The 26,283-nt window shown below is 41.0% G+C and overlaps 1 protein-coding gene across 1 annotated transcript in view; it reads left to right on the top strand.

Moving 5' to 3' along the window:
* Positions 1 to 25,228, top strand: part of pam (peptidylglycine alpha-amidating monooxygenase) — a 234,795-nt gene extending 209,567 nt beyond the window's left edge. Inside the window, exons 17-19 of the mRNA XM_022250921.2 lie at positions 10,161 to 10,288; positions 22,092 to 22,194; positions 23,024 to 25,228. Coding sequence (XP_022106613.1) covers positions 10,161 to 10,288; positions 22,092 to 22,194; positions 23,024 to 23,436 — 644 coding nt within the window. The 3' untranslated portion in view covers positions 23,437 to 25,228. The remainder of the gene's footprint in view (positions 1 to 10,160; positions 10,289 to 22,091; positions 22,195 to 23,023) is intronic.
* The last annotated feature ends 1,055 nt before the right edge of the window (positions 25,229 to 26,283 follow it).

The following is a 26,283-nucleotide window of genomic DNA, read 5'->3' on the forward strand; positions in this document are numbered from 1 at the left end:
GTGATGATTGCGAAGATTGCACATGTAATGTTAATTGCAAAGAATGCACTAATCGTGAAAATTCTCATAATTGTTTTAACTGTGAAACTTGCATTGGATGTTAAGGCATCAACGATTGTAAAACTGCATCGCGTGCATAGATTGTAAAAATTGTGAAAACTGTGATGATTGTGAAAACAAGAACAGTTGTGAAAGATGCAAGATTGCTTGAACTGTGGTGATTGTTAACAATGTGTTGGTTTTGATAATTCTAATAACTGTCAGCACTGTGAAAAATGCATCGAATGTAAACTCTTTATCGATTGTGAAAGCTGCAAAGATTGTTTTTGTTGCATCAACTGCTGTGATTTATCTGGTGAATCATATTTAGTATTTGTATACGAAGATGATAGTGGTTATGGTTGCTACAAAAGGATGAGATTGAAAAGAGAATATGATCCCAATATGAAGAATCTGACTTGGATAAAGATGTAGGAAAACTTGGTTTGATAATTGAACATGACAAAGATGTAGAAATAAGTATGACTCCTCCAGCACTACCATTAACCGAAGACCATTACGCACGTTTAATAGACGTGGCAGATTAAGCCGAAAAAAAAATGATAAAAAATTATTACATCTGATATAAAATAAGAATCATGTCAAACCAAACTTATAACCGACGACCATGGACATCTCAATGCTTATAATAAAAATCCAAACGTTGTCCATGGACCATTTGACCCCGCCAGAATTGCAAAAGCAAACTCTCTGGTAAAAAAGAGAGTTGTTTATCATTATTTATCAACTTGTTTTTATAGAAAAGAAAACTCGCCATGTCCCTGTGGCTTAAGAAAGTGAAAAATATCTCTTAACACATAAATTCAAAAACACAATAGCATTGCAATTTTTAATGGATCCTATAGTGATAACAGCGACCTGGAGTAATTAACGTATATTAAAATTTGACTCTAAAGCCTCATTGTCCACTGGGATAATGAGGTTATTTTTATTTAAAAGAATTAATACTATTTATAAAAGATGATGACCAGCTATTTTCTACCGCCAGGTGTACGAGAGTTGTATGCTTTAATTAACAAAAAAAAAACATCAGGAACTTATGTAAAACCGAAGAAGACACATGTCCGCACATCAATAAAAGAATAGAAAAGGAATTTGTGAATTGCCACGATTGTTGTAAAAGATTACAGCCTTATACAGACTTTGAAGTAGAAAACGTAGGCGGCAAATACAATCAGCGTTTTGTTTATAAAAAGCCCAAATCTAAAACAAACAAAATACTCAAACAACTAGACATTCAACTGACGGAAGATGAAGCGGGTGGCATAGAACACAAACTAAACCAAATTTTAGGAGGCAAGATCTCTAGAGGAAAACCACTTCGCGCCTTTATTGCCGTCTATTATCAAGACATGATGGAAGAAACGGTAGACAAAGTAAAAGACCCATTTCAAGTTTCGGATAAACATTAGGAACATGCCGTTATGAAAATATAAACTTTATGAAGAAGAAGGTCTTATTTAAAACTGTTTATTATAAAACAGACACAGAAACTCATTCTTTTTATTTGACCGAAAGTGAGCAGACGTTTGAATTAGAAAATGCCATTGATAATTTAAAAGGTGACAAGGCCGTACAAGTCAAAAAGTAAGTTTTTACCCGGGATATTTTAACTTTACAAAATCCACTGAAATCGAATGGCAAACTCAGGTCAGAGGAAGTCCTACTGGAAGGAGACTGAGCAAAATGAGTGAAATACCCGATCCACCAAGCCCAGCAAATATCAGACCTAATACACAAGATATTGATATAAGTTTAATAGACCAGTTAAACGACATTAGAGTGCTGTTCTCAGAAGTAGAGGTAGATACTTCGTTTTTGTTTTATGACATAATCAGAGATTATATTCGAGCTTATGAGGCAGGAAGTCTAGATGAATACAGCACCTCATTGAACCAAAAAATAAATGACCTCAACAGACAAATAGTATATTTAAAAAGGGAATATGGAGTTCTTGGAAATTTAATAAAAAAATTGCCACTTTGATAGAATATCTGATGCTTTAACTCTAGCACAAATTGATATTTGTATAGAAGCCCGCAGCATAGCTTTAGAATTTATTCGCAAAGGGTTTGTAGGCAAACGAACGAGAATCATCAGAGCTGCTCAAACCGAACCAGGGTATGCTCCTTTAATTACGGGTTCTAAAAATGTCCCGATCCTGCGGGAGTTGCAGAAGAGAGAAACACCTGGAATTTTTTTACAAGCTGGAGAATGCAGGAGTGTAGTCATTCCACCGGGGTTTTATAATGTAGATTGGTTTGATTTTATTTCAAATGCCATTCCGGGTGTGAGTTTTAAAGTCCACCGCGATTTTCAATTTAGTTACAATTATGGTGACAGATGAAATCTCAGATTGCGATTGGTAAAGAAGTTGGCAAGTTATTGAATTTACCAAGAGGCAGGCTTGTTTCAAACATTATTTACAAAGGGAAGATAAACACAAACCCTTTTAAGGAGCTTTGGATACACTGCCAAGAAATGAACAATCATTTTAATTATTTTAATGGACAACCTTCATATGTGTTGTGGAGCGTGTTAGACCCAAGCAAAAGCACTGCTAAACCACTTGTAAATGGATGTATAACGAGTTTTGAATTTTCGTTAAGAAACGAAAGGGAAGAAATCATCAACAACAAAGATGGTAAAATTACGATCGAGCTAGACATTTTTAAAAATGCGTATAATATAAAAAAGAGATGACAACCAGCCGCCATAGGTATTCCAGGTTTATAAGGGGCCGTCACTGTGTCCGTTGGGCTAGTGATGGAAGCTATTGCTATAGGCGCATTTGGATGTTACATGTTGTTGAAATATGCCAGTCTCCAGTTGATGGCAAAAACAAAGAAACACAATCAAATCAGAATGCTTGCAGACGGCAAGCTAAACACCATTGATGAGTCTGTTTTTCACACTATTGAAGACGGGGACGTGTCTCAAGAAGAATTTGTATTGATTTTGCCCCAAATTAAGAATTTTAATGATATGAAGGAAAAGATACGCTCAAGCACGACAAAATTACAAGAGGGTAAATTACAGAGCAAAGAAGCAGTCAATTGACCAGTTTCAAGATTCATTGCAGTATGCAAAACCGCTGTTGAATTTTGTGGTGGTGCCCAGATTGTATTTGGTGCCTTTGGACATGGATTTAAGAATTTTGTGGTGGTGCCCAGTTTGTATTTGGTGCCTTTGGACATGGATTTACGTATTGGTACATTTGAAGGATACAACAACAATTTACAAATCGCAACGAGTAGCCTGCAAACTTTAAACTCTAGCGCTGTTTCAGTTATCGATCCTCTCTCCGAGTTTTCAGATCCGGATTGTTTTAAAAACAATGTGAGGGCCAACACACCGATCACCAGTCCGCCCAGAATCAAGTTTCTGTTTTCTGTGTAGAACTTACTTAGGGATTTTGCTTCGGGTTTGGTTCTCTGATTTTCAACCTAGCGAGCTGTTGCTTCATCTTTTTATTATGTTCCGCCAGGCATTTTCCCTGTTCCACTCTTTTAGGGTTCTTACTCTTGGTGACCGCCTGAACCTGTGGCTTCACCGGACTCGATGGTGGAACCAGTGGTAATTATTTCTCTTCTGTTGACATCTTCTTTTATAATAGACATGCTTTTATTGATGGCCAAATGTTTTGTTGTAATAAATGTTGCCACCAGTGGTGAAAAGTAAGCACCATACTTGTAGCACAGCTTGCTCGGCAGGTGACCCATGCTTTGTCTGATGATGGGGTCCTCTTTTAAATCTTTGGTTAGATTTTCTTCTGATTTTAAATCCACATTAAATTCCAAAAGGTCGATAGGCGTGGCTATTCATAAAATCCGTGCGTATAGATTCAAAATTGCATTGCCCCACGTCTTGACAATTTCTTTGCCGAATCGAACTTCGTAAAGATTAAACAGTTTTTCTTGCTCGGCCAGATTTAATGATTCAATATCCTTGATGGTATAATCTTTCCCAAAGTATTTTTTAGATTTGCCCAAGGCCACGACTACGCAAAGTCTATCCTTGACGCTGGGTTTGTTTCAGAAATTTTGGCGGATTCTGTTTTCGTGAATAAGATTGATTTGATGTCATCCATTTTAATTATAAGCTTTATAAATTGGTTAAACGTTTGATACGTATGTATTCATATGTATAATAGGTCAAGGTGATTGCGATAATAAACTGGATAATTACTTGCATGTATTCCAACATAGCTGTTATTTACTTACAAGAAATAGCAAATTGGTGTAAATGGACTATATCAGTCCAGTTACACCAATTTAAAACAAATCTTAAGCAAAGAGACAACTAACAAGTCTGTCAGACTTCCTCTAAGCATTGCAAGACAGACAGCATTATACGCAATTGCTTTTAATATGACCTAGCGAGTTGTTTAAATGCTCGATGGTTCCCAAATCAGGTTTATATTCTAAATATTGCAGTTTTACTTTGCAATCCTCGTAATAACACTATTCGTGATCTCCTAATAATCCACGAAAAAGTCAGTATCTATAATATGGTTTGGATCGAAGTGATTGTGTTTTTATCGTATCATCGACAACCACTAATCCATTGATTAATAGTAATTTTAATTTCGTCACTGCATATTTTACAATCATGTCTCACTCTACCATCGTCACAGATTGACATACCTCCACAATCTTTACACCTGCCTTTTCGTTTACCATGTTTACAAATGTCAACGCCTCCACAATTTTTACCTTTTGTTTACCCTGTTCACAGATACCTAAGTTGTTACATTCCACACAGACTCTTTCTTTGACCGTGAGGACATTTTTTCTTTCACGATAAATCTTTCCTTTTTTAATACAATGGTTACAATTAACATTTGTATTTCCATTTATTTTTACTTTAAAATTAGACAAGTCTTTTGACTTTTTACATGTAATGCAAATCTTAGTTTCTTCTGCCATTGTTGTTTTATTTTAAATAATTATATTTATTTAATTTTTATTCAAGTAAATAAGAGACAGGAGGCTCACTGTTTATAACCAACTTAATAAATTTCACATCTCTTAGATGGCGTTTCAACCATTCCCGCTCTTCATGAGGTATCATATTGTCCTCTTCCAAACACTGATCCAAAGAATTTTGATCCTCACAACGAAATATCGCAACCCACCCCGTATTGCTTCTGTAGTCTTTCAACACAGTGTTATACTTTTGCGTTAAAAGCCAGCATGGATGCAAGTAATGCCTTGAACTAAAAGCCATTTTGCTCAACATACATGTTCTGCTATTCCTCGACTCTTTCTTATACTTGATATGCTGATCAGCTGCACAATCGTTTATAATAAACAAAGTATTCACATCGTCAAACAATTTTTTGATACAAGTCGAGTGCTTCATTCAAGTTGAGTTTCTCTTTTTACACGTTTTCGTCGGTGTACACCCACAGGTGGGCCAAGTACGTTTGATTCTTAAACAAAGTCGGACATATGATTACGATCGCTTCAAATACGAACTGGTATTCACTTTCCAAATCCACTGGGTTTTCCCGCTGCCAGTCTGTCCAACTATAAGAGCACAATGTGGCTGTTTAAACATATTTAAACTCATGTTTTTTTTATAAACTAGACTTTTAGAATTTCCATCTTCCACCATTGACTTAGCATCCATAATCAAGAAAACGTACATAAACAGGTGCCCGGCTGCTTCTGCTTCACACTTCATCTGGATTGAAATATTGCCTCCTGCTCCCAACGGTTGACCCGAGTCATGCGCCGAGTTGTCATCTTAACTTCTAAAGTCAAGCCACAAACCATATTTATCTTTTAGGTAGCTACTCATGTCAACGCCTATGCGAGTTACCGCCTATGCAATAATGGCCAAATGCTAATGTATCGATGCCATTTGGCAAAATGTAACGCTTTGTATCCAACTTCAACAAGCTCAGTTTGTTTTGACATATCGTAAAAATCATAGTTTTCTGCGACCTAACGTAATGTTGCTTGTATAAACCCGCTTGCAATCACACAGCAATGTTTTATAAGCTTCATGTCATAGTTGTTTCTTAGTCACAACTTTAGTTACCCCTGTGGCTTTTTTTGATTGACGTTGTCTTCGAGTAAGACTGAATTCATTTTTGGACGTAAGCAAATGACTTCAGAAATGACCTTTCCACCAAATTCGTCTTTCATCTTGCGAATGACTTTTTTGTTTTTAGGATCGTAAAGCGTGTGATTGTTGGGTACATGTAGTTTGAAAAGTCTAATACGTCACGTTTTTGGTTTAGGTAACCGTGTAAGTTGTCTGTTTGAATCTGAGCGAGCAAGCTGACGGTGTTGGTATACAATTAACGGACATCGTCTCCAAAATCTTATTTTAACGTATTGTTATAAAAATCATACAATAACGTGTTAGACAGATCTAGCACGCTTACGCCACACTAGATTGGTATGTGCAACTTAGTTATTACGCGATGCATTTCGACAAATGAGAGATCGCACCCTGGAAACGGTGTGTTCGATTTGTAGTAAGGCTTAGAGTGTTTATATCGTGGGGCATCTTGTATGTCTCTCAACAAGTGTCCGTTAATTTGATCTCTCACGTTTTCCATCGTTTTGCCAAATATCGAGTTGTTATCAGTTTTAAAAAATTCTTTTTGGAAATCAGAGTTGGCTCATTTGCGTAACTCAGTGTTTTTGTCGATGTAGCTTTTCATCCAAGGCGCTTGCACAAAAGAAACCACGCGATGAACCACCTTCAGTTGTAAACCGAGTTTGAGATATATTTGCAATGTGTGATAGTGAAAGACGTATCTATGTTTGGTTGAAAGCATTGCTACGAGCTTGTCTACGGATGCAACTTTTTCTCCGTTTTGTTCAAGTAGTTGTTTTTGGTAGTGCAACAGCCATTCGTTTGGGGTCTGAATGTTCTCGGGTACCAGGGGAAAAATCGTTATGTTGGTCGTGCAAGTGTTGCGGATAATCGATCGTTACTTCAAACATGTAACGTTTTGTAGCGAAAGGTGAAAGCTTTGTAATGTATTCAGCATTAAGTTTATTCAAGTCTTTGACCCATTTAAATTTCCCAATAGGCAGATACTGGCTCATAGCCCAACCGTACAAATTATTCATGTCAGGGTACACGATGTATGACGTTAGTTTGTCTGGATCATAGTCTTTTAAACCGGAGTTATTAGCTTTTGCGTAAAGTTTGTTTCCTACGCTTGAGTTGCCACTGCGTTTAGCCCGTTCAAAGAACAAGTGTTGATCAATGTCTGTCAACAGCTCGAGTTGGACGACAGAGTGTTTCAATATCGCATCCCACGATAAACCCAGCGAGGTATAGTCGTTGGCAGGGTCTAGGCCATAATTCATTTTGCAGACCTTTTGAAAGTTTTTAAACACACACGTGAGTAACAACGCATCTGTTTCGACATAGAGATCGTGGTAGTCCCTAAGAGTTTGACACTCAAACGTTGTCAATACATTTTGGGCTCATGCATATTCTTTTTTTATTACGGACTCCTGCTTCAATGAGCTATAAAACGTGTCTCAAGGAGGCAGACTGGTTTCTTCAAACCCTTGTCTAGCAGTAGCTCTGTGTTGTTTGGAAACCTTTCATAAAGTAACTTAAAATCCTCTCTGGTGCAGTTTTTGACCAATTGATCTAGTGAAGTGGCCATAAAATGAAACGAGTCTAGAAATTTAATTTGACCAAAAGAAAACGAGAAATCGTTTTCGGACTTTTTAGCGATGACTTTGATTTGACTTCTGTTGAACGCGCGAGCACCCCGCATAATCAAATGCGCGTCATATTTTTCCAAGTTGTGCAACACGACTGGAATGGGCATTTGTTTAGGCATGACTCGGAGTTTGAGATTGCAGTTTGCATGCGCTGGGCCCCTGTACTTCCCCGTGACGTGACAATGTTTGCAAACTTTTCTAAGCTTGTCGATGGGTTTCTCACAACTCATACCGATGTAGTCACAGTCGTTTATGAGACTAAAGTCTATTTTTTGGAATTCGGTTTTTGGGCTTTGCGGGATAGGACATTCACACTGTGATTCCTTAGTTGGAGATATACACTTTTTGCAGATCCAACATTTGTCGTGGCGTTTTTTTAATTCTAACGTCCAAAGAAGCGGCTTTGGATCAGCCAACGTTTCGTTAATTGTTTTCATTTCTGGTGATAGCGATTTTATGACATGAGTGGCTGTGTCTTGCCCTCGGTATGTTTTGCAACTCGTACATATACCATCGCATTGTACGACTACGTTAGGAGAACCACATGGTTTATGATGTTGGGTTTTAATCGTATTGGCTTCTTCGGGTGTGAGAGATTCTAACACAGATTCAAAATCTGCGTAAATAACAAAAGGAGTGTCTTGTTTGTTTTTGTAGTTTTCAAATTTGAGGATATGATCACCTTTTTCAGGGAGTACGACTTTGGAAGGTGCTGCGTCTATTCCTTGACAGTCTTCTTTGTGATTGTCTAGTCTTTGTTGACTTTGAAAGTGACACATACAATTAAAGCAAAAATTTTTCTGACCAGTGTAATTGTTAACCCCACCCATCAACCTAGAGAAATGTTTAATCCAACAATAATGGGCTTTTCAACCTTGGTAAAAATAAAGTAAGTTGATCGGCTCACCTACAGCTTTGGTTGTGTAAAGTATAAACACACCGTCCTTCGCGGTGTAACCAAATACGTTGATCACCAAGTTGTTTTGAGCTTCGATGCATGAAATCTGTGACATTGGGGTGGGAAAGTCTACGTACGTGTATGTAAAATTTAAACCATCTGCTGTTGTATACGTTGAAGTCCTTTCATTGTTTATTTAATAATCTGGTTTGCTTTTGAGTTGATTTTTGACGTTGTCACTATAGATACCCTTTGCAGCTCTTATCGCTCCAACTGGATTATAGAGCACAACGTTTATAAAAAATGTGATAACTTTATCAAACACCCCACCAGAGCCTCATTTGGTGTGAGCTTTGACATCTTCCATTTGTTTTTCTCTTTACTTTTCCCAACGCGTTTTTGACCTCTCGTTCGGCAAACCCCCCGATATTTTTACTTGTAAACATAAAAACACCAACTTTGGTTTCCACTTCAGGCCTTTCTACTTGAAACTGAACCTTGATTGCAGGTTGCAACTTGTATATTCATAACTCGCGAAATTCCCCCAATGCTTTCTTTTCGATGTAACATTTGTAAAAATTGAAAAAGTGTACCAAATCATCTGCAAAGAAACTAGGCTTCAGTTCCCAATTTCTGTAGTTACCTTGAAATCGCCGGACGTTCTGGATGTCTGCCTCTGCAATCGCTTCTGGACGGGTAAAAGCATGAATTGTGTCAATGAGATCTTTCTGTAACACATTACCATTTGCACCAGTGGCAGTAAAGGGTATGACGTTATCTTGCACTACCTGTAAGAGCTGATGGTACTTTTTCCGCTTTTGGAGGTTGGGTTTTTTCTTTTCCCTCAAGCCACCAAGTCTCCCAGAGATCCAAAGTATGCTACAAAGATTTTTATATGAGTGTGAGAACCTTTTTTTCATTTTTTTCTGAGGTGGGAGAGGGCCCGAAAGAGGTATTTAGGGGAAAAGTTGAGCTGAAACTCTCTTCCTATACTACTCTTCCTTGGCCATAATTAAGATTTTTACGTTTGGTTATTCTGTACCAAGTAATTTAGTAACTGTCCTAGAATTTCGATGAGCTTCTCCAGGTTGTTTGATCTGTATGGGAGGACATGATCTGTTTATCCCCTAATTCCAAATCAGTTTCATTATTATTATTAATATTAATTATTTCTGGTGATAACCCCAATGATTGCCCTAGGTGCTGTAGCTCATTAACCTGAAGAAGCCTGTATTGGGACGGTAATGAGAAGCAGATACAGATTTGGAGTAGGGATATCCCAGAGGGATATTCTAGGTAAAACTAACAGAATTAGGTAGGGAATGAAAACCCAAAGCACCTGTGGACCCAGCCAGGAGTTGAACCTGGTCAACAGAGACGGAAGGCAAGGAAACCTTACACCAACCTCTGAGAATTTCAAGCAAGGAAAGATTTATGTGACAACTTTTTTGTGTGTAAATTCTGATTTTTCTTTCTATGTCTATGCTTTGTCCTAGGAGGTGTACTCTATGCAATAAATGGTAAAGTTTCATCCACAAAAGGCGCAACGAATCAGATGGTTCAGGGATTCACCATCGGGTTTGACAGTGGAGTGTTGCTTCATATGTGGATGCCTGGAAATTCAGTAAATTTTACTTTTCCAATATTGTATATTAGATACTAACTTGAGCATTACTCTGAAGGGCTAATTTAGTTCATTCACTTTAAAAGCTTGTGTTTCTGTTATGCATCTGGCACATCAGACCTGCCAACTAGTATGATTTAGCCGTATTTCCTACAGGAAATTCTTGGAAATACGATTGTACGTTTTCTCCCCCATAAAATAAGGGGTTTCCTGCGTTCACATACCCCTGCCTAGCCTACGTCTGCAAATTTCCCATGTGCCTATTACAATTCGCAGAAAAGACTTGATTATGCATTCTTTTCCCTTGACCCTCCACAATGCACTGCGGTCCCGCCACCATGTTCGTCCTTCTTTTTTTTTCAGCGCCTATCATTTACGGATGTGTCTTTACGGCATTTTCAGAGTTTCGAGTTCCATAACCTTTTACGTTTGTGAATTGATTTGATTTCTTATATATTGGTAAGAGTGCTTATTTTCATATTTCATTCTTTGCATGCTGTGTTTTTTTGTGTTTCTTTTCTGCCCCGTTTTTCTGTGCATTATCTACATGTTTGGGTGTGACCCACCTTGGTATTTGTTGTATATGGTCGTTGATCAGGGCTCACGGGCAGCCCTTTGTTCTCAATGTGGTGCGTGTGTTCAAACAATAACGGCCCAACGCTGGATGGGTGTGGCCGTGGAGAAGGGCTTTGCAGGCTGCCCCACTCCTATCTGATATTAACAGCCACGTTGGGGAGAGACCTAGTGGAATGAATGGGCTGGGGTTGAGCGAGCAGTTGCCGCAACACTTCCCCGGACCCTTATCTACATTAATGGTTGACACACTCTTGAGTGCTGGTATGGTCATAAAGCAAGACCGTAAACCAAGAAAGCAAGACCGTGAACCGTTCCAAAGGCTTTAACCAGACATCTACAGACTCTGGAGCTGGGGTTGTAGCTAAGGCTCAAAATGCTTGAGAGACTTCATCATATGCATTCCATACTTTCCATGCAGTGTTCTTTCCTCTACCTCCAAAATATGACACCGTGTCACACCCAGTGAATTCTCTTGCCATTATGTGAGCGGGTAAATATTGGAAACACTGTCCAACACCAAAGGCAACCCATAACTCATTTATATTTAGGCGCTGGGCTACTGTCACAGCAAGAACTACCACATCCGTGTCAACTGTACGTATTGATACTTTCGTGTACCCTTGTTTAACAGTGTTTGCTAGATGGAGTATGATTCGTGTGTCTGCCTCCTCGTGTGCATGGAGCAAGATCTGATTTGTCTCGGGGCTGAGTACACACCACGTCTAAATGATGTGTGCTGTTTGTTGATGTCAATATCTGCTATATTAGTCTCTAGGAATCAAGGAAACTCCTGCCAGTTTCTAGGAATGGCACTTGATGGATCCACACATCTGCGAACACCCTTTTCCCTTTTGCTTTATGTGTCTCTTTTCAAGCTATCAGGGAAGTACTCATCCCACACAGCATCTATTCATCTTACATGTTGTAACTGATTTGTGATGTATGGCAGAAAGACTTGCTTTGCATAGTCGTTGATCGTCTCTAAAGAACCGGGCCGCAGCATCTTGACGATTGCTGCACCGCCAAGTATGGTGACTTGGACAGTGGGAGTGGGTAAAGTTTCCTGGGAAGAAACAACATCTTCCAAGCAACTCACTGAATCTTATTCTGTCCCAGATCTCAATTTGCCCATTTGTGACAGTGCTGGTGGACAAGCCTGGTTTTCATGCTTTAAAGAACTCATCCAAATCGCCATTCCATGTCTGTGAAGCAATATACAGTCTATAGAAAAGGGAGCAGTCACTCTTATAGGATGTCATGTGTAGTTGTGCCTTTGTTTTCTCTTGGACGGGAGGACAACTGAAGAGAGGCAGGTTGTTCTTCTTAATTGGTTTTCCTTGGTTGACCAGCTGCTCCTTCACATGTGTCACATTGGTCTTGCCCAAGTTTCTCGATCTTTTGCAGGGTATATATAACAGCTGGATTAGCAAGGTCTTTGCTATCAAGTACCAGAAGGTAACTGCTATCATCACTGAAAAGATTTTCCCAACTCTTCTATGGCACCAGTGAGTGATTTCACATGTTGTGCAAATGCCACCTGTACATGCTTTGTTCGCTCATGATGTCGGAAATCATGTGTTCTTCTCCCTCTTCAGTGAAACTTCAAACTCCCCAATCAATCTGGCCATCTCAGGGCCAGAAATCATCCAGCGCCATAAAGCTGCAGGATTCTCTGTCAGACCTACAGCAACGCAATCACCTTTCATGGATGCATTATTTTGCTCATGAGTCTGGTCTATGGCAATCGAGGAGAATGCATGTGTTGTCTTCTTTACCACAAAGTTTCCTTTGAAAAATTCGCCACAGATGTCAGGATGAGTGTCATTCAAAGTAACCATTTCACGCAAGTGGACTGGTATCCATTTGGCATCGTGGATGTGGTCCAAAGCAAAGAACCAAGGAACGATCTTGGTCAGTGCTTCTATGTAGAGAAGGAAATTTGCCTCACGTATTGCTCTCACAAAGATAGCATCACCAGCTGCAGCTGTAGGATTAAGTACCAGAACTGCAAATTGGGACATGTCTCAGCCTTGTTGAAACACCATTCTTCCTATGACATGGAATTCTGCCCATCTTCGAGGCCATTGCGGTACTCATCGAATGCCTTGTGCAAAAGTAGACACAGGCGTGATGAGCACGTCGAGTGCGTGTAACATGGGAGGCCTTCAGAAATGAATCAGCTGTTCCAGCCGAGGCAAAACCAGCCTGTACGAGTACAGATGACCACCCACTGCCCTCTAGAAGGTTGCCAAGTATTTTGACAGAAGCCATTTCAATGTCAAGCCAGCTAAACATAACAATGAAGTGGAGCTCACCGTGAGTTGTTGGCCTACTCCACTGGATCTCTTTTGCTGAAACATACAGAGGTTGATCCAACGTAATGATGGGCACTTGCCCAGGATTCATAATATCCACTGCTTTCTTCACTTCATCCATGGAATTGCAAATCATGGCAACATATTTGGCCTGTTCATAGAAAAGGGGCAACCGAGAGGTGAGTGCCACATTGCTCTCTGGTATTTTATTGGCTGGCTAAAGACTGGCGTGATATGCAGCCTAACAAAGAGTCTTGTGCTCTTGTTGCATGCTTGTGGTGATCACCTGTCTTAGCTACTCCAGCTACCTGCAAATCCCAGTAAAACATGTACGCACATACCTTAGTATCAGTATTGTGAAGTTGTGATTCAAAGATTCATACGGTATAACATCCTGCAAATAAAATACTCTTGTACTGTACCTGAATTCCTTCTGCATGGCTCGATCAATGAGCTTGCAGACTGCTTTGTTGGGTCCATCTAGCTTTGGTACGGATGGATGACGTTTTTGCAGAGCAACAGGGGCCACGTTGGTGTAGTACTCAGGTAAATGCACAACCGTCCCCTTGTCACGAGTGTCATTGTCACTGGTGACAACATAACGGCGATCTCCACTGAACTTGGCATCTGGGTGTTGGAACATTGATATTCCAGTTCCATGGAAAGAATCGTGTGCACTAGAGGAACTGGGATTGTTATCAATATTATCTGCTGCAGCAGTACTGAAGAGCCCGCCCTTGAGTTGAAGAGGACAGACGGCTTCCGGGATATCAAACTGATGGCAAATCTTGTCACCAAGCTCTGTGGAGATTTCGAGCACTCGGTCATACAATATAGACAGGTCCAGATCAAAGAGGGTATCAACAAGGTCTCACTTGTGGATTTTTGTATGGAACATCACACCTAGGTAGACCGGTAGTGGTGTTTCTCTTTCTTTGGTGTGCCTTGTACTTGCAGTTGTATCCTTATGACTTACTGCACTGTTGTGCATAAGTATTTGTGATGCGGTGAGTGCTGGCTGAGGCACCAATGAGGAGCTTGATTGTGTTTGTATGTTGGGACCATACAATATCATTGAAACTAACGACAAGAGGGAAACTGGCACTGATGCCTCCTGACATTGAGTGTCAAATGAACCACTGAATGTGGTGTGCATTTTGAACATATATCTCCTAACTATGGCTGCTGCCCTTGCAAGGTGAACAGCATCATTGTTGGCATCATGCTCACATGCTTTTCGTAGCGCATATCCAACATCGTCATTGTAAGTCAAGACCACTTTACGGCCTTGTTTGTGAGCTTCCATCTCTGAAAAGTAATTAAGTAATCTATTCTTCATTTTGTACAATGGATACGTATACTCACATCAGTTCTGATTGCAGTCTAGTGGTGTACAACTTAACTAAGTCATTTAGTTTGAAAACTGGGGCAACAAGATTGTCCATGCAGGCCTCCTCAATATAGGGCACAAGTCCAGCAAATGCGATGCCGTGGTTGATACTGTCTGCATCAGATGCCTCAGAGGTCTTAAGATCTCATGCTTTATTGTACAGAGAAACTAAGCACACGGAGTGATACTTGGCATCTTGTGCAATGAGGTCTACAGCACGACGTTGTGCAAGTAGTGGTTTGTTCTGCAGTTTAAGGGCACACGGCTGCACACAAACATCAAGCTGAGCGGTTGATGCACTGTGCAAAGTATCTTTAGCTCCAGTTGCAGGTTTATCACAGAAGTATTTTTCAATGCAAGAAGTTTGTTCTTGAGTGTTTTGACTGGTGAACTTGCTTAGATCATCTGCATTATCTTCACTGGGTTGTTTTCGCTTTTGTGCCCACTGAAGTTTTATTTTGTTAAACTTCAGTCTACAAGATTCGTGCCACCTTGCTTTCCGATGACAGAATGTCTCCTTGAACACCCTCACCTTTATCTAATGATGATATGTTTAATGTGTGCCGCAAGCAACCAATCCTATTAAATGCCATCAGATTCTCAGCAAGCATATTATACCCTGCTTTGTGTGCATGTCTTGAGTCAACTGGATGAGAAAGAAACTCTGCTTTGCCTTCCTGGCAAATTTTTTTGATGTGTTGTGCCAGTTTCTGTTGACTGTAAAACATCAGATTAAAAAGCACAAGCCATTTTACTGATAAAGCTCCCTCATTGGAAACAAATTACTTCATTCATACCATGAACCACTGAGTGTGCATGAACCACCGAGTGTCAGTGTGCTTGCGTCAAAGCTGACTGACATGGAAGCATGAACCACCGAGTGTCGGTGTGCTTGCGTCAAAGCTTACTGACATGGAAGCTGTACACATTGTCCAACCAACAAGTACACTATTAAATACACTTTCAACTCTTCCCTGGCTCTCCTAAATACATGTACCTGTAACTGGCTCTAATACATTTGAAGCCAAGTTCCTCAGGTCCATACTAAAAATAATAGTGATTCAAAGCATTCATTCATATAAACAAAATGTCAGATGAATCACAGCACTTAAGCCTAGAATAGGCCTATGCTATTTGTACACTAAGCAAGGGATAAGCTTAGGCTATCCATTCCGGTCTCCCATAGCTTTAAAGCAGTATTTTCACTGCAGTTGAAACAAATAAATGCATTACAAAATCTCCTGACTTCTCTATATTGACCTTGATAAGCTATTTAGACAAGATTGTGCATTTTTCAAGAAAACTTACACCATTGGGTTACATGAAACAACAGTCCTCAACAAATACTGGCTGAAACAAATTTGAAATGTGCCACCAAGTGTTACTACAAGTAGCATTATTCTACAAAAGACTTGTTCCTAGTCCCTGTACTGTCCTTAATGGTGATTGCCAGGACAAGCAGATATATGCCATGGGAAGTAGATTCAAGTGGGAGCTATTAATGTATCCATATGGAACACATATTATATATCATCAATATACATGTGCTAAAATAAGTGGACATTTTGAAAAAAAATTGCCCCTAGTGGCCATTTGAAATAATGGTCCCCATTGTTTTCCAGGATATAATGACCCTACAATCACAGGTATTTCATAATGTGCCAAATGCCAAATTTTCCAGCTCTCAATAACTCCTTATACGCAAAAAAAGTTGAAAAATACAGCAAAAATATCAATCAGTGGTGGGCATTTTAGAAAATGGCCACCATTAGTGTCAAAGGGCAAATTTGCAATGGCCCTAAAGCTAAATATCTCTTGTAGGACATACTCTGACTCAGTACAAAGTTTCATGCTTTTATCATCAAAGGCACAATTTTCTCTCAAATAGTAGGTTCTTAAAGTTCTTCGGCCAGATCACTGCACATAAGCGTAAACACTCATTGTTTTCTGCTGGGTTCAAGTGCAAGAAATCTCGCTCTACACCAAGGCAAGATATTTCTTCATCGGGCTTGATGACGGCGGTCCACTCTCTTAGAGACGCTGCCCACTTTAACCAGCCGCCTTGAGTCAATCTCCACTCCCTCAGTGACTGCCCCGGATCCTCACCAGGATTTGTAGCTGGCTGCGCTCCGGACTTCACATCCAGTTTTCATCTTTGGCTTTACATCCGGCTCCGTCGGTCTGTCTAATACATGACAGCGACAATTCATTTTACACATGTATTTTCTGGATTGAAGTGGTGCTTAATAACTTCATTCAATAATAATAATTTCACTTATCTATTTTTCTATTATTTAACTTACGACTCACATCTAGCTCCACCCTGTGAACATGCTATGCCTGGGGGTGTCTCCTTTGCATATTAGACCGAGTCTCGGTCTCGCATGCTCAACCCTGACAACCCTGACCTTGAACAATTGCTCATAGGCCTACTGCTGCACTACGCATCAGACTACCGGCTAGCACCTGAGACCCCGTGCTGGGGGCCAGCTAGGTGGAAGATAGAGAAATCTTCTCTCCAAGCATCACTCCACCATTTTATGGAGCTGTCCCGGTGAATAAAATGCGATATGATCAGCCTACCGTGTGTGTTTTATTCTGACCATCGATCTTCACGTCATTAGTGCCTGGAGTGGATGTCATCGCCCTACTCGCAGACCCATTGAGCCCTCCGATGTCTGAAACTTCGTTATCGGAGGTACTCAGGCATGCAAGTTCAATTGCGATCCCCGGACAAACTGCCCTCTATCTCTGACTGGTGATCACACCATTCAATTCAGTATCCATGTCTTGGCGTCCTAATTCACCAAACTTCACATTGTCGTGAATTCTACAAATAATATCTTCATCAAATAATTCCCAACTCTCCATATATTCTTCCACTCAGCCTGGCCACGCCTCACATTGCTTTCCAGACACGAGTTCTTCTGTAGTAGGCTTGTCCAATGTGTATTTACTGTGATTGTTACGAGGTCTGACAATAGTGTGCCTACTGTCCCAGCCATTTTTGTTAACGGTTTTGCCATGGTTGCCTTTCCAACTGCGCCTGGCCCTGCATAATCGAAACAAAAGACAGACTTGGCAAGCATTTGTTAACTTCACCATTTAGCCGCTTGCACTGTCTGTTCCAGCGAGTAAATGGAAGTGTTACAAGGCTTAGATATAGAATGAAAGAGGATATTTGGATTCTTAAGTTATGGAGCGATCTTCCATCTTCGGGCGTTCCTTACCTGCCGTTTTTCTATTCTTGTAATGCATGCGGAATGACCTTAATTCCCCATGCATGTAATGATATGGCCGTAGTCCCTTCAGACATAGTACAATGTAACAGTGCTCATTCTCATTCATTTCTTATATTGACAACTTCAGCCTCTTTGTACATTTAGGCCAACCCTCCAACACAATCACCTCCGGTGGTGGACTGTCACTGAGCACCTGTTGGCCAGCCTTGCTTTCGTACCTCAAGGTCCAGATGTAACTGTGACGATAGACGTTTTGTTATTCAAAGGGGCGCCTCTCTTCCTCCACTCAATGCCTCCAGGGTCTGGGACAGCACTTCTCAAGACAAACATATCATCAGGTTAGAGCTTCAAGCGGTTTTAAATGCTCTTCGCCACTTCTGGCAACACTTAGTAGGTCGTTCTGTTTCAGTCCAGAGCGACAACTCCATGGCTGTGGCGTACATCAACCTCCAGGGTGGCACTCTCTCTCCTCAACTCTTCGCCCTTGCATGGCAGCTTTTCATGTGGACAAACGATCAAGGTATCACCCTCAAAGCCATCCACATAGTGGGAACCAGCAACAGTATAGCAGATGCACTCTCTCGGGGTGCCATCCGACCAACAGGGTAGATTCTTCACCCAATGTGGCCAGGCAGATTTTTGCGGAAATCGAGCATCCCGTGTCAACCTCTTTGCTTCCGCCGACAAAACCCATCCCTCGAAATTCTGCTCCAGGTTCCCTCACTTACAGGCATGGGCAACAGGTGCCCTACAGATCATCTGGCCGGGCCTTCTGACGTATGCCTTTCCTCCAGTATCCCGCAGGTACTGTCCAATATGGAATGGGAGCCATGTTGGATCCTCCTCATCGCTCTGTTCTGGCGTTACCAACTGTGGTTGCCAAGACTGACAAGACTCCCGGTATGATGGCCGCTGGTCCTTTTAGTCAGGGAAGACATCCTTCGTCAACCCAAATCAGGAATCCTCCACCCAGCACTGGAGAGTTTCACTTGACGTGCTGGACCGTTGTCCAACGATCCCTCATGGTGTTTGGCCTTTCTGCTCACGCTGCGTCCATGGCGACCCGGGGTTGACGACTGTCCACTTGCAAAATTTACAACAGCCAACTGCAACATTTTACTAGATGGTGCGATGACCATTATGTTTCTCCAACTGAAGCTCCTGTGAGTTCTGTCACAGACTTCCTCATGTGTCTGTTTCACTGGGGCCTCCAGATTGCCACCATCCGCAACAACTGGTTGGCCTTGGTGGCTGTTGACCCTCGGGCTTCATTGATGAATCGACTGTCTCCAACAACGTTGCGATCCACCATTTCCTTTGAGGAATGTTTGTCGAGTGTTCCCACGTCAAACGCCTTGTCTTATCCTTGGACCTTGGAAGTGTCCTACGCATTCTTGCTGGTCCCCCCTTGAACCGCTGTCCGATGCATGTAACCTCCATCTCAGAATCAATCTGGCATTCCTCCTTGCAGTCGTTACATTGGTTGCCAATGGTCACCATGGGGTTGGCTTTATTCCAACCATTGGGTTTCTGACGAAAAAAACAGACGCCTACCTTCCGGCCTCCCGACATACTTGTTCTCAACATAACCTTACTTTCGGGAGACAGCTCTGACAAGACATGGTGTCCGGTTCGGACTCTCAAGTGGTATCTTGCCAGGACCAAGCATCGCCTAGTATCTAACTCACAGCTCTTCATCGCCATGACAAAACCCTTTCACCTGGCATCGAAGGAAACTATTGCCCAATGGAAGGTCTCGGCCATTATCTTTGCTAAGCGAGACTGGCCGACACAACATGATGAGACAACCCAATCTCACATCAGGGCCCATGGCGTTCGGCTGCCTCTGCATCCTGGTCGTACTTAAGAGGAGTTCCTTTAGCTTAAATCTGTGTGGCGGCTTGCTGGAAATCTCCCTCCACCTTCACTGACTGCTACCTGAAAAATGTTCTGCAGAGCAAGACAGCATATGGCAGAGAGACCCTGCGCTCTGCGGTCAGGACAATGTCCAGCACTGTTGTAGGCTGGGTGATGGATACCTTGACTGAGCAGTGTCTCCTAACAAGTGCTCACTCTTGCAACACCCGCCTTATGTTCCTTAATAGTAACTTCACTCCCGTCGCCAACCCACCTCCAGGGTTTGGTGCCACTCTGTATATGTAGGCTGGGCAGGGGTATGTGAACGCAAGAGACTCCTCCCCCACTTAGAGTGGATCAGATCTCCCAGTGATACTTACCCTAGTGATACTTGTTCATCAGTGGAAGACTTGACAAACAATCTCCAGTATTTTATTTAGAGCACATTTCCCAGCCACCGTAAATATGCAGCTTGAAATGAAGCTAGTAAATTTTCTGCTTTCGACGATAAAGGGCTTTGTGGCAACTAGCACAGGTCAAAGAAATTGTGTTGTACATTATTGTACGTCTTTAACATGTTCTATATGTATCGGGTTTTTTTGACGATATTAAACCAATCCTTGGACATAGACTCATAAACATGTTAGTGCAAACGCCTGTATAAGAATTGTCTAAAGAGGGTCTGATTTCGATGTAGTCTTTGACAAGATCAATCCTCAAGTTAAAAATATGCAGAGCTAAACAAGGATGGAGACATTTTACGGCCGGCCAGCCAGCAAGCAGTTGACAAAATCCGCACCAGCAAATTCCAAAAGCCGCACCAGCAAATTCCAAAAGCCTGGACATGCAGTGTGCATTTCAAGATTTCAAATTTTGCAAATGTGGTCGAATCAGCTGGGGAATAGGTCTATTTCAATCTTCAACTTCCATGATGGATTTCTTGTGATTATTTTTATACGTGAAGAAGTGTTAATGCAAGCCAGTCCAAGTTACTTGGACTAGACCCAATAAGCCACTTGCGAGTTTAATTTGAATAAAATACACTGTGTTATCTGATTGCACAGAAATGTAACAATTTGAATTCCCCAGACTAAAGACACTGTTGCTATACCTCGTGACTTGGGGCAAGCTTTTGCATAGGGACCACCATCTCTGGAATTGACTGGTTCCTTTGTGTCATTCTTATCCATGAGAATAGTGTATTGTTGCAAGGCATCTCTTATGTAACTAACTTGTGTGGCATCTTTAAAGTAACCAGGAAATAGAAATCTGTTTATAAATTTTACTAAAAACCCTTGAAACTGCATCTTTGGGTTTCAATTAACCTGATTTTAAATTTTTGTTTTGCAATTTTAACCACTTCCTGCCGGGGACTCCGGAATCGGAGACCTATGGTTTATATGCGTGGCCGGGGTCTCCAAACTCGGACAAAGGAAAGAGGGCCATGTATCAAAAGACCGTACTCCGAACAAAAGACCAGGCTGCTGGGCATTACCGAAATTTTTCACTCTCAAAAGTGGTGATAATCCAGCCTTGTTCTGAAACTGTGTACTAGGGTTTGGGCATTGAGAGCAAGCGGATTACCACCAGGGACAAAAGCGCTCCACCACTGCAGCGATGAGCCACACAGCATCGCTGCACACTAATCTGGCCCTATTGAAAAGAGGTCAGCAGTGCACTGAGCCAGGTTTGTGAACAAAAGACAGCTATTAAACACCGCACAATCTGGGCTCTGTTCACAAGGTTGCAGGCCTGGCTGCAATATTCGGAAGTCAATGAAGGTCACCTGTCAACTTAGAGTAGTGCCTAAAGATTACTTCGTGTGGCTATAGATGACCGTTAAATAAAATGATGAATTTTTGAAGGATTTTGAAAACGGAAAAAATTATAGTCATGCCGGCCCAGCATCATCAACATTGAAAAATGCCCCAGCATAAAGTGGTTAACCCATATTCTGATGCTTATGCACATTTGCATATTCATGAGCAGAACTATAATGTCATCCAAGGCATTAAATTTCAGTGTTGCACTGATTTGTGTACAGACAATTTTGAGATTTTTTTAACCACTGCTATGGCAGATTTCATTATCTTTTGCAATTTTTGTGCTGTGTAAGTATATGGCAATAACCCAGCAAAAATCCTTTTCACAGAAATGTTCCCAGATAGCAAATTTGGGGTTCACAATTTGAACATGTCTTCCTGGATTTACATGAAAGCAAAAGCACCCTCACTTGTCCAGAAATGCTTGGTCAATTTTTAATGTTTGAAAAAGTGCACTGTTCAGTTCACGTAATTCAAAAAAGATGTCAAACAGTCTTTATACATGGAAGAAGAGTACAGAGATACACAAAAAGAGATATACGAAAAATTCATTCCCTGGATCTTTTAAATCATGTTCTGTTTGGTTAAAATTTGTCGAAGGGATTTAAGCAACCACATGATGTGGCAGCAGCACCAGATTCCAGAGATGTGTATGTGGTTGAAATTGGACCGAACAGGGTGTGGAAATTTCAAAGAGACCTTGGTATGTAAAAACTCTCATGTTTTCCATTTTATTCAAGTCCTTTTTGTTCATTAAAATTTACAGCAAGTTCTCATCATGTTTTTTTGTGTTTGGGATTTTTGAGCTCTGCAAACTTTGTACACTCTGAGACTAGAAGTCCCATTTTGAAATAGTATTAGTTATCACACATGTGCAAGTGGAACACAGAATAATGTAGTGTGTCTGTGTTTCACCTTCGTGGTATGCTGGACACAGACGCACTACATAATTGAGTGTAGTGATACTCAACCACAGCATAAAAATGGCCAAAAATACCACTTACCTGTGCAAAAAGGAAATGTGTTAGGAATGATGCATACATTTCCTTGTTGGGAAATGGGCCTGTTGGCAAGGAGAAATGTTTCTTGAGTTTTTTTTTTTTTTTTGAGAATGGTTTACATGAAGTGAAACTGAAACCACAAAACATTATGCAGTAGTACTTGATAATAAAAGTAGGTATTGTGTGACTAGGGTGTGGGTGTGTTTGTGTCTGGCTTTACACAAAGAAAACAAAGGTTGTTTTCTTGCCCTCATTAGCCAATCTATTGTCCTCAGAGGTAAGTGCCTGTGGTTAGCCTATGGGAAACTGTTGTGGGAACCCGGGGTATCGCAAAACACGACTGTGTGGGTGTTTGCCTGTAAGGGTTTATTTATTTTTGAATGACAAGTTGGAACTCTGTTATTGTGCAGTTTCAGGTTTTGAACTAAATGGGTTTCTTTTTACCACAGTAGTTCAGTTGAATTCGTTTTATTTGTCCTTCTTTTGATATTTATCTTTGGCATTTAGTTTACTTCTTGTTTGTTTGGACAGGATTAGATGAAACAGCCTACAGCCAAGTTGAAGACAAGAGACAACCACACATAAATGATGCCCCCAAGCAGACACGTAATTCTTCTTTGAATGCCAGCATTACCACTACAGCCATAATTGTGGCTGTATTGGCTGTTCCTATTTTCCTCATGCTTCTGGTAGCAGTTTCTGTCCGCCTGCGAGCTCAAGGCCGCATGCGTTTCTTCCAGGGTGAAGCAGGCACTGCCATCCGTTCAAGTTATAAGGCCACTAGCGATAACAAGTTCAGCTTGGGAAACTTCTTTAACAGAAGGAAAGGCTTTAATCAGGTCGACACAGAGGAATCAGATCCCGAAGGTGGTATGGGCTGGAGTGATGACTCAGATGTGGAGGAGTATAGCATTCTGAACTCAAAGAGAACACAAAATTTGTGAAAATAAAAGCAGTAAGTAATTTGGAATTATGTGCATTTCCCTATACAAATTTAACTTGCTGGTGTTCACACCAGTGTTGTAGCCGAGACCACTTGAGACTTTCACAAAAGCACGTGAGTCCAACGCAAGACCCGCCGTCTGAATTCAAGTCACAAGCTATTGAAACTGCGCCATGAGTTTCAGTTTTTGGCAGATACCGGCGCATTATAAGTGCTATTTAAATGAACTGCAACAAAAGCATTCCCTTGTCATTGTTCACCCTGTTACGTGTGATGGTCTCAACTACAACACTAGTTCACCCATTAAAGTAAAACTTCTATTATGGCCCCTGACAGAGGAGTAGTGAGGTATAATGTATTGTTACATGAAATATCAAACCCCTGCTGCATCATTGATGTGTAGAATTTTTCTACACATTTGTAGATCTCCCAGTGTGCCCGATCAGGCATGTCCTCAGATTGCATATTAAGATACAAACAAACTCCTACTAAACTGCTAACAGTAATGACCATTAAGGTCGGGGGGGGTGTACTTGTGTGCCACTGGAGAGATCAGCACAATGGAAAACTGACCACATTGCCCCAACTTGCGCAGTTATCTGGTGCATTCTTCCTCGGATGAGAGAGGCCATCATACTGACTAAGCATATCTTTATTCCCCTATTAAAAGGTGATAATGGTTGTAAACTGGTCCATTGTGGTTTTTAAATTTCTTGTTCCCCCGAAGAGTAGTGAATATAGATAAGTGTGACATTTGATTGGCACCCTGTAATAGGCCTTTGCACTGATAACGTATCACTATGTTTACCCCAGTGTATGATTGGATAGAATGGGAGGCGGCAAAGTGCACATACAAGTTACATTTGATCACAAGTGACAGCCACTATCTTAATGTTTCCAGTTGTTGAGGGAAGTTCCCAGGAAGATTCAAAATCATGGTAACATAAAACAACTGCCTTTTTGATAATCATACTCAAACAATTGTTTATGATAGCGGTGCATACATGACCCTCTGACAGTGTGTACAGCAATGCATTCCCACTAATGCACTGTTATACATCATCAGTACATAGGTCCACTCTTTTTATGCATTTTTTGTCGCCATACCATGACATAATTCTGGTTTGTTGTGGCAGTACTTTTTTTGTGAATCAGCTTACTTTTCTCATACATTGCAGAAGAAGCTTTATATGTATGATCAAGTACTAGCTTTCAAGAAAGCTGTTTTAAAGTTATGTGTTCAGTCAGCTCTCTGTTTAACTCTGTGTATTGGTACAGCATGAACATGGCTTGTTAATATAAAGTAATGAGTTCAGGTAGTCTAAATTTGTCTAAATAATCCACACTTGTAAAACAGTGGTAGACTCTTTCTTTGATAGTATATATGTACTATGAAAACCAAACTTCCTGTGTATGGTACTAAATACGTAATTGTGTTCACACTGTAATTAATTGAATTTGAAAGTAACATAGAGATGCATTTAACAGGGAAAAAAGTGCTGCATATCAACTTTTGATATCCTTTATTCTCACTAAAGGAAATGAAGACTTGCCTATATAGGGTGTTTCTATAAAAAAAAAGGGAAATCCTACTTTAAAGGATTCATATGGCAACATTATGTTCACCGGCAAAAAGCATGGTATCATCTTGATGCTTATTGTTGTGATTGGTAGCTTAGGTTACATTCCAGGGTCATGTACAATTGAGTACCATTACCGTGAATTTGTGGTGCAAAATTGCACTTGGTTCACTTTCCTGGTAAATAAAATCGACACTGATATGTAATACAAAACTGCTGCAAACTGCTTGCTGACTACAGTGACCTGAAATAAAAATATCACCCTCCATATAGAAGTAGAAGGTTTTTAAAATCCCAATTTGACACCATATTCAAGTAGCCGCCAACCCGGGACTTCTTTTGGCTTCAATTTTTTTTCCAAGTTGCCTCGTTCTCGATGCAACTGCCAGCAAGGGAGCTTTTGTACTCCCCAATGGAACAAATCAAATTTGGCTCCCTTGCTGGCAGTTGCATCGAGAACGAGGCAACTTGAAAAAAAAAATTGAAGCCAAAAGAAGTCCCGGGTTGGCGGCTACTTGAATATGGTGTCAAATTGGGATTTTAAAAACCTTCTACTTCTATATGGAGGGTGATATTTTTATACATTTACTAATGTGTTTGCATTTTGTATGGGGAATGTACAAAGTCAATGAGAAAGGGCAGAAAAATGTTACACCCGTCCAAGGAAGTCCTTAGTTAATTGACATAGCTACGAGTTAGAAATCCTCTTGAGAACGAAGTCCAAACCTCATACCCTGTTAGCAGCTATAACTTGTGTAGAGGTGAATTGAAAATACTGTGGCGGAATCCTCCCCTGGACTCACCAACGTTGCCGTCCACCTTGGGTAGGCGACTTCCTTCGGGCGAACCTGGGAAGGGGACGTACCCTGAGTAGGGCCTCAGCCGTCCTACGAGCGGTCTAATAAGAAGGCCGGGGGAGCAGACTCGTTGTGGGGCAGTCTACCACCAGGCACCAGGGCACACTCTCACGCGCTCACACGCACACCACACACGAACAAGGGGGTCGGGTACAAATAACCAACGGATCAAGCCAATACATTTCGGGACAGACCGATGTATTTATTTATTAGAAACGTAGGTGCTCCCTAATCAGGTATCTTTTCTGCTTCTGGGTAGCGGACAACTCAACAATAACTAACAGGGCAGATTCCCCCTTCTTGCCTCTACTTAAGGGTTCAAATCACCCTGGTACACGGCTCGGCTCAGCTCCACGCGGTGCAAACCCAGTCACCAGAGCACGAACGCGGAGGATGGGCACAAGAAGAGCG

The sequence above is a fragment of the Acanthaster planci genome, linkage group LG05, assembly GCF_054643075.1.
Source record: "Acanthaster planci isolate LZ-2023a linkage group LG05, COTS_SCS, whole genome shotgun sequence".
In the NCBI taxonomy this organism is placed as follows: domain Eukaryota; kingdom Metazoa; phylum Echinodermata; class Asteroidea; order Valvatida; family Acanthasteridae; genus Acanthaster; species Acanthaster planci.